Raw genomic sequence first — 20167 nt, 5'->3', positions numbered from 1 at the left:
TTTATACAGAATATTTAATGAATTGAGAAAATGTTCTTGCTTTTTAAAATATGTACAAAAGCAATGTATTTATTAAAAATCTCAAGTGATATATCAATCAAATGCAACAAATAGGACTTCTAGAATTTTGCAAATTACTTACAAAAATACATATATAAGACTGCTGAAAAATTATTTTGATCCTAAGGAATTACTATTCTATTAAGTGCTCAATGGTTTTGCAGTCTTTTTCTTTCAGACATTCACATTAAAGTATTTTATGTTACCAAGGATTTGCTTTAAAATAATTCATTGAGTGGAATGAGGAGGATAGGATGAGGATATTAATCAAACAAGACTTGCCAAATGTTGATAACTGTTAAAGCTGGTTCATTATACAAGTCTCCATATTTGTATGTATTTAAATTTCTATAATGAAATATTAAGAATGGAATGAGCAGTTATAATTCTACTTACGTTAAATATATACATACACAGGAGAAAGAAGAAAAAGATATATACGTTTTTATGTGTTTTAACTATAAGTGAAACGTGATTTTTTAAAATTTTATCCTTTGTATTTATATGTTTTAACAAATACATAAAAATCTTAATTCAAAAATTAAAAAAATTGCTGGCAATGTGGCTTAGTGGTAGAGTACCTGCCTAGCATGTACAAGGCCCTGGGTTGCTCCCCAGCACTGCCAAAATTTTTTTTTTAAATACTGGGGCCTGGCATGGTGGTTTGCACTTACAATCCCAGATTCTAAGGAGGCAGAAATAGGAGGAGCACAGTTGGAGACCAGCTAGGGCAAAAGTTGGCAAGACCACATCTCAAAAACAAGCCAGATATGGTATGGCATGCCTGTGCTCCCCAGCTATTCAGGAGGCAGAGGAAGGAAGACAGCAATCTGAGGCCTGCTGGGCAAAGTAGTGGGAGATTCAATAAGAAAAACAAACTAAAAGCAAAAGGACCTAGGGGCATAGCTCAAGTGGTAGTGTGCTTGCCTAACAAGCAAAGGGCCCTGAGTTCAATCCTTAGTACTACAAATAAAGAAATGAAAATTTAAAAAAATTACACATGTTCCAGGCATGGTCGAACACACATGTAATCCCAGCACTCAGGAGGCTGAAGCAGGAGGATATTGAGTTAGGGATCAGCAAGAGCTGCAAAGCAAGATCCTGTCTTAAAAAAAAAAAAAAGAAAAAGAGAAAGAGAAACAGTACATGCAGTGGAGAACAGTTAAAAAGAGTAAAATAAATTTAAAAAAATTATACCACCAACAATCAAAGGCATACTTCCTATTTTAAAAAACACAGCTGTGATCAGTCATTCCATTATGTGCTATTACATATGCCATTTTACTCACTGGTTTTATTTCCCCATATCATTATACAGTCTTCATAAACATTACTTTTTTTTTTTTTTGACAGCACTGGGGTTTGAACTAAGGCCCTTACGCTTGCTAGGCAGGCGCTCTACCACTTGAGCCACTCCACCAACCCTAAACATTACTTTCTAATAGCTACAAAAACTTGTCATCCAAAACTAAACCACTTGGGCTGGCAGAGTGGCTCAAGTGGTAGAGTGCCTTCCTAGCAAGCATAAGGCCCTGAGTTCAAATCCCAGCACCACCAAAATTAAAAAAAAGAAAAACACTCAGACAAAACTAAACCACTATTATTAAATATAGCAAACACTACAGAAACACACATTTTAATAAGTTATACGGCAAATTTTCTAGATGCAACATGCTCATAAAATAATAAAAGTTTTTCAGGGAGATGAAAATAAATTTTAAGTTACTACATTTTACTCATTTTAGTTTGTAGTTACCTTCCAAACTTTGGCCCTCAGATCAGCAGGCAGTGGTCTCCCTTGAATAATACTTCTCAAAGTTTCAAGATCACAACCTCCTGCTTCCAGAGCTTCTTCAAGATCTTTTTCCCTTAAAAAAACAAAAACAAAGTCCTATTTATTAAGACAACTTTTGCTTCATTTTTTTTCTTATTCAAGATTCATTTATAAGCATGGCCTATTAAAAACTATGCCTACAGAAAAAAGTTCTTTGTAGCCAAAATGTAATGTAAAGCCACACACAGCACTCACAGTTTCTTGGAGATGGATTTTAGGTTTCACAGGCAATTTACTTTTATTTTGCATTTAGTTGTAACAAGTTTGGTTATCTGTTTTATCGGACTAGAGAAATTTTAAAATAGAAGATGGTGCAAGCAGGCTAACAACACTGTGAAGTCAGAGTACTAACAGTATTCAAAGTAGCAGTATTAACTAATGTTCATACAGCATTCACTACGTGACAGGCACAGTTCTAAACATTTTACATGTGTTCTTTTTAATCTTCACCACAATGAGGTGGGCTACATCATTGGCTTGAGTTACAGATGCAAAAATTGAGGCAAAGAAAGACTGTGCATTCATAAGGCAACTGAAGGAATCATCCTATATTTTTTAAATCACTATTCTTACAAGTGTTTAACAGCATTATGGTTACAGTTATTATATATCTATAACTAGTAGTAGAGTCAGGATTAAAATGTTAACAGTATAATACCTGAATTCATGATCTTAACATGATGCTAAATAGTGACAAGGAGGAGAAACCATAACATTCAGTCAAGAATTCAAAGCACTCAGTGTGAGACTATTTAGTACATAACTTATTGACACTGTGCTTATAGTAGTGCCTGCCTTACAATAAACATTCAATAAGTGTTAGAAGAACAAAAAAAGCTCTATTGATAGTATACATTAAAGCAAAATAACTATACAATTACCAAGTAAATTATTAAGTAAATCATCAGGCACTTGTGCTCATCTACTGTGTTTGAGGAGAAAATATGAAATTAATACTATTTTCATTGTACATGATTAAAATAGTAAGTTTAATTTTTTCACAAAGGTATGAATTCCCTTCATATAGAAAATAACTGGTTAAATTAATTCCCTAGGAATACTCAAAAGCTGAAGTTTCATTCAGTTTATAACTTAAGTATGTATTAAAAGTCTATGAAAATTTAAATTTTCATAACTCAGACAATTTCTGTCATTCTCCTTAGATCATCCCGCTTGGATTAGGAAATTAACATTCTGTCTCACTTTTATAGTTTTAAAGAAAATAAATTGACTCCATTCCTCATTCTCTCAAAAATTTAAATCTTCCCTACTGATAAGATTCTAAGAATATTAATTTAAATGCATAAATTTCATTCTAGTGTCACTATTTTATGGAAAAAGAATTAAATGACAATGCAATCACTTGGGATTACAATCTACAGAAAAGCACTGATCAAGTCAAAGGTTCCTTAACAAAGATACTACAAATTCATGTGAATAAAAAAATAGCTAGTAAGCACACAAGAAACATTTTAATCTTTTGCTATATGGTCCCCAACATGTTGGAAAGAAGGAAAAGAGATTTCAAGTTTACTCAAGAGTACAAACCTATAGTTGATAAAGACAGGAGTTATTCCAGATTAGCCAAAACACAGCCTGTTAGAATTTGAAGAACAGTTTGTAACTGAAGAAAATTCAAAGTCACCTTTGGTGACATATTTAAATGGTCAAATGGATAAATGAAATGAGTTACTAAAAACATCATTTAAGAAGATGGAATGCTAATAAATAAATGAATTTTCCCATTTTTTCAGAGCAAAAATCTTATATTCCTTTTGAAATAACTTTGCCAAAATCTCTTACTAGTTCCAGTCAACAAAGCTAGTATTTTAGAGCAAAATGCCCAATCCTCAAAGTACTTTTTAAACCACAATAATATACAAGCACATATCTGTTGATACAGCTGTCGAATTCTTTGATGCTGCAGGGAACCCCAGTCACACACACAACCTTGAGCAAGAACTCCTGTGGAGACCAGAAAATGCTATACCTTAAGTAGCAAAAGATACTTCTCACAAAGCTAAATAATTAAAAACTATGTTAGCTTCTAAGCTTGGCAAAGGTTGTTTTTAGATCTTCAATGTTACAAATATGCTTGTAAAAGTAGTAAAGAATTAAAAACTGTAAAGTTAAATTCACAGAAAGGTCAAGAAGAGATAGAAACTCTATACAGCATTTAGCTCTCAAACAGAATTTTCTTCTCCTACACAAGTTTTGACCTTTGAATAAGCAATACAATTCTGATGTACAAAAAGCAAAATACCCGTTTGGTGGGGTATGAGCAGGTATGTTGTAGTTTTTCAGTCTTCTTTGATTATAAGTAGTTTCTTACTGACCTTACCAGCTAAAAGCTGGTACAAAACATACTAGAAATTCAGACAAGGTTTTGCTCGTTTATTCTACAGAGTGAAAAATAAGCAATGGTTTCCTTTGTTCAGAAAGTTCAGGACAGAGCAAATCCAACGCTTTGCAGATGGAAAGAAGGGACCCAACTCCCTGTTGGCTCTATGACTTTTTATAATTTTTATTTTATTCATATGTGCATACAATGTTTGGATCATTTCTCCCCACCTTTCCCCACCTCCCCCGCCCCCTCCCTCTCACCCCACCCCCTCACTACCAGGCAGAAACTATTCTGCCCTTATCTATAATTTTGTTGAAGAGAGAGTATAAGCAATAATAGGAAGGACCAAGGGTTTTTGCCAGTTGAGATAAGGATTGACTCTATGACTTTGAAATTAATATATGTTAGTTTAATACCACAGGTTACTTCAATAATCAATGACATATTCTTAGAATCTAAGTAGAACATAACTGAACTCCCCCTCATCTGCTATTTCGTGGCAGAATCATCTAATCTAAGTTGCTTTAAAATTACAACTAGGCAAAAAATGCAACTATATTTATATGAAATTAGTTAATGTTCATACTCAGGTAGTAAATTCAATTTTTCTTTCTCCACTAAATAGTAACTTGGAACATATGGAATAGCTGCATAAGGGAGGAAAAGCATGAATTTTCAACCACCACCAAATTTAATATACTTTTCCAAATGCTTCTAGGATTAATAAATTCAGTTGAAGTAGTTGTTTTTTTTGAATAAACCATACACTGAATCATATGAAAAACTATAATTTTTAAAAACTAGATAGTGTGTTCCTAAACTAAAAAGTTTACAGACTATCTCCCACCAGGAAAAAATGACAAACTTTTTTCTAAATTGTTTTCTTCCCAAACACATTCTAAAAGCTTTTCCTCTAATTTCAAAATTTATGAAAACTGCTTAATTGTATATACTTTCACCAAACAGGAAATGAAAACAAGACCTAGATTGTCTCCTAATTTTTGTGCATATATCCTTCTGCATGTGAAGAATCCTGATGCCCAATAGTAGACACTATTCCTTCCCACCAGCCCCTCCTTGCCTTGCCTCCAGTTCCTGGCAATTACTCATTTTCTTTTTGTCTCTACATATTTACCTATTTTGAATATTTCATATAAATGGAATCATAACATGTGGTCTTTGTGTCTGGTTTCTTTCACTTAACATGTTTTCAAGATCTACTCATATTATAGTAGGTACATGATTTTCATTGCCAAATTGTATTTCATTGCATGAATATACTATATTTATCATTCTGAATTGTTTTAACTTAGCTATTATGAATAACTATTAACCTTGAAAATAAATATCAAGGAGTTCAACTGGTCAAATGTATGATACATATATATTACTTATATTATGATCTATTCTTAAGGAGATCTGGAAGAATTTAAAAATCAAAACTGTGAAGTTTTAACACTAAAACTTTTCACTCACGAAGGTGATCAAAAAAATAGAAAACAGCCAGGCACAGTGGCTCAAATTCTAACTCCTTGGGAAACTGATATCGGGAGGATTGCAGACATAGGCAAAAGACCCTATGCCAACCAACAGCTTGGCATGGTAGCCTGCCATCCCAGCTACACGGGAGGCTGGAACTGGGAGGATCACAGTTCCAGGCAAGGCAGGGCAAAAAAGTTCACAAGACCACATCTCAATAACAACAAAAAAAGTGGGTGTTGTGGCACACGCCTACCATCCCATATACAGTGGGAAGCATAAAATAAGAGAATGGCAGTCCAGGTCGCCCCAGGTAAAAAGCAAAAATGAAAACAGGAACTGGAGGATATTCATAACCCATGTTTACAGCATCATTACTCATAATTGTCAAGGGGTGGAAGCAACCCAGGTGTCCAGCCAGAATAAATGGATAAACAAAAGAGGTATATACATACAACAGAATATAATTAGTCTTAAAAGGGAAGGACATTTTTTTTTTCATTTTTCTTTTATTATTCATATGCGCATACAAGGCTTGGTTTATTTCTCCCCCCTGCCCCCACCCCCTCCCTTACCACCCACTCCACCCCCTCCCGCTCCCCCCCTCAATACCCAGCAGAAACTATTTTGCCCTTATCTCTAATTTTGTTGTAGAGAGAGTATAAGCAATAATAGGAAGGAACAAGGGGTTTTGCTGGTTGAGATAAGGATAGCTATACAGGGCATTGACTCACATTGATTTCCTGTGCGTGGGTGTTACCTTCTAGGTTAATTCTTTTTAATCTAACCTTTTCTCTAGTTCCTGGTCCCCTTTTCCTATTGGCCTCAGTTGCTTTAAGGTATCTGCTTTAGTTTCTCTGCATTAAGGGCAACAAATGCTAGCTAGTTTTTTAGGTGTCTTACCTATCCTCACCCCTAAAGGGAAGGACATTTTGACATATGCTACAACATAAATGAATCTTGAGGGCACTATGCTAAGTGAATAAGCTGGTCACAAAAGAAAAACTACTATACGATTCTAATTATATACAGTACTTGGTGTAATAAAATTCATACACAGATAGTAGAACAGAGGTTGCAGGGCCTGAGGGAAGAGAGAATGGGAAATTGTTTAATGGATATAAAGTTTTAGTTTTATAAAATGAAAAGAGTTCTTAAGATTATTTGTCCAACGATTGTAAATGTATTTAATACTACTAAATTATACATTGAAAAATGAGGAAGGTAAAATTTAATATTAATTTTATCATGACTTTCAAAAATCAACTCTATTCAATCTATCATAAAAGTCTGTGAACTTGGGCTTTAGAGTCAGTTCTGAGTTCCAACACTGGCCCAATCTAACAGCATGCTGAGCAAGGTGTATATATATATATATATGTATATATATTCTATCTTATTATAGAATCAGTCAATACAAAACATTCAGTACAATGGTTGGCCACATAACAATTCTTCAAAGCCATGAAATCTATTACTCTCATTATTAATGAATAACTCACTTTTTTAAAAAGGTTTTTCTTATAATCATTTTGGAGAATTTGGCCAATATATAAAAAAAATTTAAAAATCAACCAAAATTCCACTACCATTAGATAATCAGTATTAACATACTATGAATTACTTTGAATGCATACAGTTCATTGTATCCGTTATGTATGTACGTTCATGCATGTATAGACTTGATAATACTAAAAACATAATTTTGTACACTGTAGGTTTCACTTATATTTCCCAAAATAATCATGAACATTTCTCTGATCAATCAATACATTCTTTTGGAGGTATTGAGGTTTGAAATCAGGGACTCATGCTTGCTAGGCAGGTGCTCTGCCAGTTGAGCCACTCCAGCAGCCCTTCTGTGTGTTGGGTGTTTTTAAGATAGGGACTCTGCAAACTATTTGCCCCAGGTGACCTCAAACCATTATCCTTCTAATCTCTGCCTCTCAAGTTGCGAGGATTACAGGTGTAAGCCACCGGTGCCAGGCAATCGATACATATATATATTTAAACACAGAATCCTCCTAGGAGTGGCTGTATAAGCCTGCAGTCACAGCTACTGACGAGATAGAGGCAGGAGGATCCTGAGTTCAAGGATAGCCTTGGCAAAGGTAGTACCAAGACCCTGTCTCAAAAACAAAATGGCTGGGAACAAAGCCTTGGTTCACTCTCCAGCACAGCCAAAAATAAATAAATACATAAATTAATAACAGACTTTTTAATGGAGTCAATATTGATTTGGCTGTCTATAGCTTGGTATTTGGTTACTTTATAAATTTTCCTTCATTAATTTTTCCCACTTCTCCTTAGCAGAAATTCCCTCGAGTGATTTAATAATCAATAAATAAGTCACATAGTGAAGGCTTCAAGTATTATCTACACTTTGATAGTATCCATTAGAAACAAAAAACAAAAGCATGAAAGGCAGTATTTCAGAGAAATGTGATGTGAAGAAGACTTTTTTTTGGTGTGACTGGGGTTTGAACTCAGGGTTTTGTGCTTGCAAAGAAGGCACTCTACTGCTTGAACCACAACTCTGCTCATTTTACTCTGGTTATTTTTGGAGATGGGGTCTTGCAAACTATTTCCCCAGGCTGGCCTCAACCTTGATCCTCCCGATCTCAGACTCCCAAGTAACTAGGATTACAGGTATGAGCCACTGACACCTGTTTGGGAATGAGTCTTCCTTTCTCACACAGCATCAGTCAATACAGCTTGAGTATATTTATATATTATATCTGAATGTACTGTTTGAGTAACTTATTTATGGATTCCTTTTTACCATTCATATGCTTTTTTCCTAGCAATAATTGAAAATAAATAAAATGATTTTACTACAGTCATGTTCAAAGCAGTGCTTATTTTAACAATGAAAAATTACAAACCTGAAATAAGGATATAACAATTATCCTAAAATAAGAATTGATTTAAACCAACCTTTAAAAATTTAAACCAGACTTTTAATAAATTGAAATAATGAGAAATAAGTAATGACATGGAAAGAATTTATAATATTAAAGACATATACTAAGTGGAAAAAAAGATTTTAAAATTAATGAACATAGATGTCTAAAAGAAAAAGTACCCTATTCCCACACACTCTTTCCCATACACAACAGGAAGGATATTTAAAAAGCACTTCTAGCAGTATGCTTATAAAGGTTTTATCTTTTGGTGGGGAGGAAGGTGTCTGTATTCTCTAAAATGAGCAAATACAGTAAATTTGTAAGGAGAAAAAAAGTATAAGAATACTTTCCTCAAACATTTTTTCCTTAGACTATAAAAGTAACTGATAATAAAGGAGTCTTTAGATAATCATTAAGAATGAAACTACCGCTTATATTCTACTTTACAGATTTCATTTTAATTCTCTATAATGAATACTGGAAATATTAACAAGATAAACAAGTTCAAGTCAGAGCCAACAACAAACAAATGTTTACATACATGACAAACTGGAAAGTTTAAAAATGTTAAAGTATTTGAGCTGGACGCTGGTGGCACACATCTATAATCCTAGCTATTCAGAAGGCAGAGATCAGGAGCATTGTGATTTGAAGCCAACTTGGGCAAAATACGTTCCGAGACCCTATCTTAAAAAAACCCATCACAAAAAAGGGCTGGTGGAGTGGCTCCAGGTGTAGGCCCGGAGTTCAAGCCCCAGTACTGAAAAAAAGAAAAAGTTAAAAGTATTTGGCTCAATTTCTGAGCATGGAAGAAATCTGGAAAGGAAGTGTCCTCCTCATGCTCCCTGTAGATGGAGTTACGGATAGGGTGGAAGGATGGAATGAGGTGGTTAAAGAGCTTTCATGTGGTTTCATTTTGTGTCCTCAGTCTTGATTCCATGGCCTGAGACTTGAAGCAGTCTTGACTGCTGTGCTTTAACTTCTTTAATTCTTGGTCTTTGTGCATTTGGGAAGCTAAAAATTTCCAACACAGGGTTAATCTAAGCAGTTCTCCCATCTTTGTTCTTATACTCTGCTAAATGTAGACTTCTTGGGGAAATAAGACAATTTAATGATTGCTACCATAAATCCATCATCTTCTATATCTGCTAGGTATCAGTGTTGCCTGAAAAATCTGTTCACCACTTTCTTCAGACTCCTTACCCAGCAACTTTTAATTCAAGTCACTTTACTTTTTATTTCAAAGAGAAAATAAAGGCCAGCAGGCTTCTCCTCCCTTTGATCTTAACCCCCTCCAAAAACAACCATAAGCAACCATCAGTCAGACATCATTTTCCTCTTTCCTTTATTTCCAGCAGCTATGTCTCCTTTCTCTAGTCTAAGACTAGTAACTTCACCTGGGCCACACCCTTCCTTACCCAATTCTCTGGAGCTATGTGCCATCAATTGTTGCCTATCTCCTATTTTCCATTTCTCTTTCTCTGCTGACTCTTTTCCTCAGAGCTAATCTGTTTAAGAATTGCCCTTAGGAATAGTAACCACACACACACACACACACACACACACACACACACACACACACACACACAAACACCCAAAATGCCTCCAAAATTTTCCTTTCATCTAGCAACCAAACTCTTGAACAACCTTACTTCACAGCAAGTTTTTTTGAAAGAACTCCTGACAACATGTCACCACTTGTCCCTCATCTTATAATCATCTCCCCTCTCTTGTCTCATCATTTTTTATCCCTTTTGACCTCCCCACTTACTACATAGGGACCACTCCCCCTATTATCGCTATTCTTCCTTCCTAATAATCAAATCTAAAACATTTAGGGTAGGAATATGCTTTCTGGATTGGAAAATATTTACTTCATGAAGCCTCCAAGTCTAGCAACTGAGCTACGTCAACTTTACTGTTTTGCAAAATTCTTAAAATCTAATTTTCTGTAATTATAAAAATGACAGACTCCTATAACATATGCAATCACCTTAAAGTTAAATGGAGGTTAATGACAGAGAAAATACAGAGAAGACTCAATTACCAATTTTTTTAATTACAGTGTTTTAAAGTGTTCAGAGTCTAAGATAGATTGCTTTCTTAAAAATACAAAAGTTGTATCACTAGGAAATCAATAAAAGCCTAAAAATTCTATGCCAACATCTTAAATGTTATCCCTACTACAAAGGATACTGTCTAAATCTTAAGTTGTCTAACATTATTAAACAAAGCCAAAAGAAAAACTGGACTCATAAATCCTCTAGAAAGTATTCCTATAACTCAAGTATACAATGAAGTATGCCCTGTAATTATTATTCCCATCTCAAATATTTCTACCTTTACGCATTCAAAAGGCCAAAACATATCCTATCCATGAAGTCATCTCGCTCCTTTCTTCCCATTATAGCTTAGCTCACTGAAAACAGTTTCCACACATCTCCATTACTCTCTCCACATGAACTCAAAACCTCCATCATTCTATTAAAATTGCTCCAAGAACTCATTAGTCATCTTTCACAGTCCTTGTCCTTTTTACATAACTCTGCAAATGAGTTTATTAAAATATTCTCCTTCAGATTCTCTACTTTCCTACCCCATACTCTCAATTATTTTCTTCCCTGACATAAATATTGTTTTATTCAAACTTTCAATAAATATGCATTGAGAATCTATTACACACTAGCCACTGTGTATGGAATTGGGGATGTGGCAATAGACACATACTCTCACATGTCTTGTTGACTGACCATTCTAAATTCTGTTGAGCAGACGTGGGAGGGGTTCTTTCTGGAGTACAGCTCATTCAGATTTGTTTAGTATTTAAACTACTGTGAACAGACTAACTCATGACAACCCAGCTTATATATATCACATACATTTCATTGCCAGACACAAGCATCTGACCAATTATTTAAAATTCTAAAGTGACCAACCAGCCAGCTGTAACAACAAGCAAATTGTGGGACGGTGAGTAAGCAGTGGCAAGCTACACATGTTCAGCTGTCATTGCATGGCTTAATTTATGCCCCTACATTTTCAGGTATTTCCTATAGCCCAGGTCATGAGACATCAGCATCAAAGCTTTGTATGAACTTTTTTTGCTATTGTTGGCACACTGGTTACAAATAACTAACATACCAAAACTCCTTAATTTAGTCCCTGAATATTAAGTGTGACAGCAGAAATGAAAATAGGACAACTATTGTTATAGATTTATTTGTACAGTATATGTGAATGGAGTTCAATGACCAGATACTGTGCAACTTATTATTTTTAAATACCAATCTCAAACCATTAAAACTTTCTAGGTATTTCAACAAACAGTATGATAGGACATTAAGAAAAGAACTTGACAACTTGTAGACTTGTGAGAACAAACTTGGCAATTGTAAAATCCTTACATGTGGATTTGTATCAGCATCATGTATGATCATTATAACTATAACTTTTATCAAATTATATATGTATATGCCAAGGGAAAAAACACCACAATCACCAACTTTACAAAATATTGAAACTTCTATTAGATCTACAAAAGCAGCCTTGGGAGGGATTCCCTTTTCAAATAACATTACTCTCTCCGAAATTTATGTCTTCACCAGGATCTTGTGACAAGCAAAGAATGTGGTAAGTCTAGTTCTCTTACCTTGACAAGCCAAACAGACATGATAGTTACAGTATTTCATCACTGTGACCAGGCAAAGGCGATGGGGATCACAGAAATGTCTGTAAACTACTACAATTAAGTACAAATGGAATAGATGCTAAATTTTTTCATTGACTTATTTTGGATTATGTAATGTAGATCAAATTATTCCAATGTACCCTTCCTCTAAGGAAAAACTCCACTGTTGACCAAGGCAGGGGCAGGGGGAGGGAGCAAAAGAAGAAATTTCTCATAACCACATGTATAATGTTGCAATGCATTTGCTGCTAGATTTTGCCTACAGAATAAGAATAATTTCTCCACTAATGAATAGTTAATCCCAGATTGCTCTAAATTCTTTCCTCTGCTATGCTTTCTCAATATAAAAGTCTTCAACACTGTCTCTTTCCATTCTTTCCATATATGAAGTGACTTTCCAGCACTTTTAAAGTACAGAGAAATGTATCTGGTTTTTGTGTATATTCCACCAAGGCAGTTTATTTGGTGAATAAAAATGAAGTACATTGCTTGCCTAAAACAAACAGTGAATGAAAATTGCAAAAGTTGGGGATATTATCTATATCTGTTACAAATTTACACTTTACCAAAAGTATAATGATTTTTAAAAATCATCAATGTTTCTCTTTTTGAAATCACCATTTTACTAGAAATGAAGTGACACAGTTTGAAACATTTGGGCAATTCTTTACCAGGGTATTTTCCCAATGGGAATCATACTTTGGCAAAGAAATACAAACTAGATTTACTTTTTTTAATCTGTATTCCAACCATCAATGAAGATTTATTCAATAAAAGATGACCTCATGTACTTTCATGTCGATGACTAAATCTTAACAGAATTTACAAAACAGATCTCAAGAATTTCTGGTATTCAATTACATACCTATATGATGGACACATCTTTCTATGCATTGCTCTTATACTTCAAAATAAGGCTGCTCTTGGTCAGATGCAATAGCTCATGCCTGTAATCCCAGCTACTTGGGAGGTGGAGATCAGAAGGCCAGCCTGATCAGAAAGTTCATGAGACCCCATCTCAACCAACAAAAAGCTGGTTATGGTGCTATGTGTCTGTCACCCCAGCTATGTGGAAAGCATAAATAAAAAGGATTTCAGTCCAAGCCAGCACAGGCATAAAAGTGAGACCCCATTTGAAAAATGCTAAAGTAAAATGAGCTAGGGTGTGGCTCAGGTGATAGAATGCCTGACTGGTAAGCACAGGCCCTAAATTCAAACTCTAGTACCACCAAAAAAAAAAAAAAAAAAGAAAAGAAAAAAACAGTAATAATTAAAGCTACTCTTTAAAGGGGAAAAATACATGGGAATTATTTTAAAAGCAAGTTTCTTATTTCTTCAACATCACTGAGTAAAAACAACAGGAAAATTACTGAGCTGATAAGGTTATTAAAACAGTAAAATTGTTTATATGTTCTTAATATTTCTGCCAATCAAAACAAACTACTTCAAACTGGCTCAAGTAGTAAGACTGCCTGCCTAGCATGTGTGAGGCCCTGAGTTCAAACTTTATACCAGGGGGAAAAGAAAAAGAAAACTACTTCTACTTAATATATATGATATTGAGACAGAGTAAAATACAATTATATTAGTTGTTATGTATTTGTTATATAATATTTATGTAGCTTATGTAATTCATATATTTATGCAACATATAGTACACATTATATATAACATATAAATATTATACAAATGCAATAGCATATTATATAAATATAATAAAGATATAGATATCTTTTAGTTTATATGACTTTTAGTATAATATATAAAATAAATATTTTAGTTGATGTGTGTAACCATAACTTATGGCAAAAAAAAAGAACTAATTTGTCTGATTTCTGGCAAAGACATGAAAACACAGTAGAAAACAAAAAGGATTATAAAGCTATAGTATAATAATCTGTATCATATCCCACATGTCAGTATGAATTGTCCCTTCTCATGGATACAGAGTCAATGTAATACTTACACATATCCTTATAGGTTTACAGGCACCACAGAAAATAGGTACACATATGCTAAACAATGTACATCTTCGAACATTGTATTTTCCAAAACACATAGCTGATTGAACATATTACTAACATATTTTTAAATGAGCTCTCTGTAAGTATCTGTTAAAGTATATATGAAATATATATTATATATGCAATCAACATTAGAAAATAGCCCAGGGCTAAAAGGTAGAGACAGAATTTAAGTACCAAATCTCCCACTAACTGGATTTGTCATATGACTACTTTAAGCAAAGCAACAGCAGAAATTACTAACTTCTGTTTCCCACAGAGTGTTGCAATAGCTAAAAGGAGATCATATTTCTATATTGTATCACATTTTTATATTTCCTTGCTAAAATTACTAAACACCACCCTAAAAACTAGTTTTATAGCTGGGTGCTGGTGACTCAGGCCTATACTCCTAGCTACTCAGAAGGCAGAGATCGGGGGATTGCAGTTTGAAGCCAGCCTGGGCAAATAGTTCCTGAGATCCTATCTTGAAAAAACCCTTCACAAAAAAGGGCTGGTGGATTGGCTCAAAGTGTAGATCCTGAGTTCAAACCCCAGTACTGCTTAAAAAAAAAAAGTTTTATGTAACAACTACTTTAAGCAAACACTACAATAATTCCACCCTATTATGAAATGCTACAATAGCTAAAGGATAAGAAAACACTCCTAAGATCAAGACTTGAAACAAAAGATCAAATTAGTCATCATTTTCTTAGCTCAGGTTAAAAAATTAGGCAGAACCTTAAAAACTATTTTATGTTTTCAGGAAATAATTTTTTAAAGTGACTCTTAACTTGTTGCTTTTTTATTTCCACAATGAACAATCTCATCTTATGAGCCTAATATAAGGGGACTTACTTGTTTTTCACATGTAAGTCTCAATATCTAAGTAAGTCATTTGAAGTACTGCTTCTTTACAAGCTGCATACTGTGATTCTATTCTGCAAGAACATAATTTCCAAAACCACATGTACTTAAGACATATTCTGCAGGTATCCTCATGAATTATTTCTACTGACAAAATGATGAAAACCTTATTAAAGTGCCCAAACAAAGCACTACAATGCATAACTGGTTTTAAATTTGTTTCAAACTTTCTAAAACCTTACCCAACAGCTTGAAAATAACCAGTGTTCAGTGAGAGCTTCTGAATTACGACTACTTTGATAAACCACTTTGTTTTTTGACCAGAAAGGAGGCATTGTCTTTGGTTTATACCAAGTAGAATCCCCAATTCAGCATATGCAGCAGAAATGTTTGTCAAGCATATTTTATCAATTCTATTCAGAACACTCCTACTCGTAAATTGGCTGTATATTACAGTATATTTAACTGGGTGTTCTTGAATTGCCTCACTAAATTTATACAGAAAATGCATTTGGCCCCTCTCTGCAATGAGCACAGATAGATGAAAACTAATTAATTGAAATAATTTAACATGCAAAACCCTATTACTACCCTAACATGGATATTAAACATGAGTGAGTACAAATAGATGCAGTGAGTACATTCAGATAAAGATGAATTAATTGAACTGCATTTCTTTAACACACAAATCACCTTAATGTTGTTATTAAAACATCTACAGGAAACAAAATCCAAGAAATGAATTATTATTTGAGAATTTCCTCTAAAAACTGTAAAATCTGAATTATAAATTAAGACCTTAACATAAATAATATTAACAAAATTAAATTCTCATCTTTGCTTGCCCTCTTATTATAGTTTATAAAACCAAACAGCTATTCCTTAATAACCCCAATTCAAGAAATAAAGTTTATATTTCCTCTTAATTTTTTCTTCTTTTTTTGAGACAGCATCTTACTATGTTGCCCAGGCTGACCTCAAACTCCTGGACTCAACTGATTCTCCCACTTCAGCTTCCTGAGTAGCTGGGACTACAGATACATGCTATCTCACGCAGCTTATCCACCCTTCCCACTCTCCCAAATTGTCAATGCTGTTCTTAAACAAATGGTTTCTTTCTCTTTCATATCAAATATATTTTCTTTATTGATTATATCATGTTTAGCATTGCAATCACTAAATCTTAAGTGACATTTAGATCTTTCCTAATGTTTTAATGCTTATGAAGTGGGAGCATTGGGAGTACCACTTCCAGAGTGAACAAAACTTTGAAAAAGAACCTACTGATGCTGGGGTGTGGTGGCATACATCTCTAATCCCAGCAATTGGGAAGCTGAGGCAAGAGGGTCATAACTTCAAGGCCAATCTGGGCTACATAATGAGAACCTGTCTCAAAAGAAAAAAAAAAAACCCATAAAGAACAAACAAAAAGAACCTATTATTCTCAAAACAATTCCTATTCACATCTCAAATTAACAAGAGCTTCATTATAGAACTGATCCTTTTACAATTTTAAAAAAGTTTAGCAATAATTTGTTTAGCAATAAAAATCATGAATTAAAAAAGAATACTGATTAAAAGTTTTAAATTAAAGAAGTTCAGAGTGCCAGCAGTTCTATAATTAAAGCATATACCTAATTTTTTTAAAGTATGACTTTATATCTTCAGGAATTACTTCAGGAAGAATGGCTCAGAAAACAAGAACAAATGTACAAATAAATCCAAGACTGGCGTCTTCAATACACTAAGAAGAGTATTACTAACCTCTGAATTTTAACAATTTATTTTGCAAATCCAGATTCTCATAATTTATGTTACTTTAAAAAAGTGAATTTAAATAATTTCAAACTAACTATGAACATTTTTAAAAGATTTAACTATAGTCATATATATATGGTTACAGTTTCAGAAAGCTAGCAAGCTTCAGAAGTTTCTGATTACTCTGGCTTTCTACAAGGAATGAGTATTACATCAACGAACAATTAGGCAACTCACAAAAACACTGAAGTCAGGGGCTGGAAATGTGACTCAAGTGGTATAGCACTTGCCCAGCAAGCACAAGACCCTGAGTTCAAACCCTAGCACCACCAAGAAAAAAAAAAAGTCACTGAAGTCAGGAAATTAATATGAGATGACATCTTGGCAAGCTATCACTCATGTGTATATAAAAGTCTGCATTTCCTTATGTATACATTCATTCAACAAACATTTATTGAGCCACCTGCTATCTGTTACTGCCCTTGAGAAGGTCACTATCTAATGAGCAATGATGTCATGTAATTACATCATTATGCTATGTTACATCACCTAGCATAACATGTTAGGTGATGTAACATACAAAATAAAGAGATAAATTCCTCTGACCTATTCATTGTGGGGTAGACATTATCTAGTATCTTGATTTATGGAAGTGTAACCCATAAATCAGCAGAATTGGTATCACTAGAAGATAGTCAGAAATACAGAATCTCAAGTGCCACCTAAGTCCAAATCGGAATCTGCATTATAGTAAGCTCCCCAGGTAATTCCAATGCACATTTAAATTTTATAGGCACTGATTTAGAACCTAACTAAAAGTGATACAAGAGAAACCATGTACTTTTAAGATTTTTAAGCCCTACTCTGATTCTTTTTAAGAATGTATACAAAGCTGGGCACTGTGGCTCACACTGTAATTCCAGCTACAGGGGAGGCAACGATAGGACGATTATGGTCCAAGGCCATCCCTGGGCAAAGCAGGAGACCCTATCTGAAAAATAAAGGAGTGGGGATGTGGCTCAGGTGATAGAGCACCTACCCAGCAAGCTGAATGCCACAGTTTAAACTCCAATACCATCAAAAAGAAAAAAATACAATGTATACACAATTTTAACAAGTTCAACTATTTAGTTTCACATATTAGGAACATACTGGAAAATACCACTGATAACAAAGAAAACAGGAACAACTTATAAAAAACAATTTCAAACAGAGCTGTATAGGGCCATTTAATATAGCAGCAATCTACCATGTCTGCCTAAAAAGAGACCTAAGGTCGCACTGTATTACAGTAGCACAAAAGTAATTGATATTCACAAACGTGCCTCCTGTAACTAGACCATAATTTCCTGGAGGACAGGGACCTAGTTTTATTCTTGCCCACTTCCATTTGTAAACTAAATGACCCTTAGTCATTAAAATGAGTTTGGGTTAGGTGGTAAGATGTATAATACATTTTAGAAAACTTTCCATCTGACAAAAATGTGACAGTTAAAGCAGTAATCCATTCACTAAGCACTGTAAGAAAAGAAGTTTTCCTGAGACCGTGACTCCCAATCCTAAATTCTTTCCTAACTCTCTTCAGACTCACATCTGGCAAACAGGTGAAGGAAAGAAGAACAGAAAAAGAAGAAAGATTACAGGCAAATAGAGAATAGAAACCACAACAAAATGTCTCAGGGTTCCTTCATTCATGAAAATAAAACAAGCGAAAGTGGGAAGTCACACCAAAGATACAGCAACCCTAGAAGAGAATAAATGCTACCTTTAGTGACCATTCAAGCCAGGTCCCTTGCCCAGAACCAGTTCTTAGTTTAGAAACATTTCCCCTCATGGCCCACAATCAGTTGACCTCAGGCAGTTTATAAATACAATTCACTCTTCCAAAACTGCAAACTTCATGTTATGACAAGCTAGGTCACTTTCTGGAAAGTTTTGCAATGTCTGCATCACTGATTTTTAAAAGGTCCCAAAAACGGTTAAACACTTTAAAAAAAATAAAAACCTAGCACTAAAAACAAAAAAATCTTCTCTGCTGTTTTTCCAGATCTATTTTTCTGCAACTTCTCTTCAGCCGTGCTGTTCTAATTACTTCTCTCCAAACAAATTATTCCTGCTTCTGCTATTATTCAGTTCTCATAATCTGACACTGCACTATGCAATACTTTAGCCACTTGCCATGTGTGGTATTTAACATTTGAAATGTAGCCAGACCAAACTGGAATGTAGGATATATGTAAATTGCACATTGGATTTCAAAGACTTGGATCAAAAAAAAGATGTAGAAATTGTTTGTTTTTTTAAACAACGATTACATGTTCAAATAGCACGTTGAACATGTTAGACTAAACAAAGTAGATTGTTAAAGCTAACTGCATCTGTTTTTTTTCAATCTTTAATGACACTAATAGAAAATTTTAAATTATATGTGCAGCTCACATGATACATTTGGACAATGCTGGTGTAAATCATACCCATTCTTCAAGTTCTAATTCAAACTCCACTGTTTTTTATGAAGCGTTCCCCGGTGGGTTCATATGGAAGTGTTTTCTGACCCTTCTGAATTCCTGTAACACTTTTATTCACAATCCCAAAATATGAGATTAACATTATTTCTGAGTGTACCTGTCACAGTCTCCCAAATCCAATATAAGGAAGTTGAAGAGAGAAACCACATCATAACTTTTCCTTTCACAACTTGCAGAATACATACACTATGGTAATGTTAATGTATGCTAGTTGAGTTGAATTTTTCAGCTATTATCTATTCCTTTCGACTACTCCCATTTTTCTCAATAATTTAAACAGATGTCTACCGTTGTCTTGTATTATTTAGTAAACAGTGCAAGTGAACTGTATATATCTGATATGAACAAGCAAATCCATAACTAATATATTACTCAATATACTTAGATCAATGGTAAAAAATTACACACACACCTCTACAAGGTTCCTTTTTAAAGAAGTGTTAGGAAACACTGTACTGTGAACATGAAGTATTTCAAAAGTAGGAGCATTTCCCAAGGACTTACGACACTGGATGAGTAATGCCTACCAAAAAATTATTAGGGGCTCTCCCCACAGCTCCTGGTATAAGTCAGGTAAGCATGCAAAAGCTTGTGAACAGCTAGAACAAAGTTCCACACTGCATCCAAAACTACGAAATCAAGCTGTGAGAAGGTGATAAGAAGGAAAATTACAACTTGTGCGACAGAGACGAATGTTGGA

At 34.2% G+C, this 20167-nt stretch overlaps 1 protein-coding gene across 4 annotated transcripts in view; it reads right to left on the bottom strand.

Annotated features, from left to right (window-relative positions):
- Positions 1-20167, bottom strand: part of Tbc1d23 (TBC1 domain family member 23) — a 58902-nt gene that overhangs the window by 38038 nt on the left and 697 nt on the right. For all 4 annotated transcript variants that reach the window (XM_074072977.1, XM_074072975.1, XM_074072976.1 and 1 more), the window contains one exon: positions 1817-1928. In XM_074072977.1, the coding sequence (XP_073929078.1) occupies positions 1817-1928 (112 nt within the window). Of the gene's footprint in view, positions 1-1816; positions 1929-20167 lie in introns of those variants that run through there.

This window comes from Castor canadensis, chromosome 5, assembly GCF_047511655.1.
Source record: "Castor canadensis chromosome 5, mCasCan1.hap1v2, whole genome shotgun sequence".
NCBI classification, from domain to species: domain Eukaryota; kingdom Metazoa; phylum Chordata; class Mammalia; order Rodentia; family Castoridae; genus Castor; species Castor canadensis.
The sequence above is the reverse complement of the archived record's forward strand: the minus strand, read 5'-3'. Positions and strand labels throughout refer to the sequence as shown.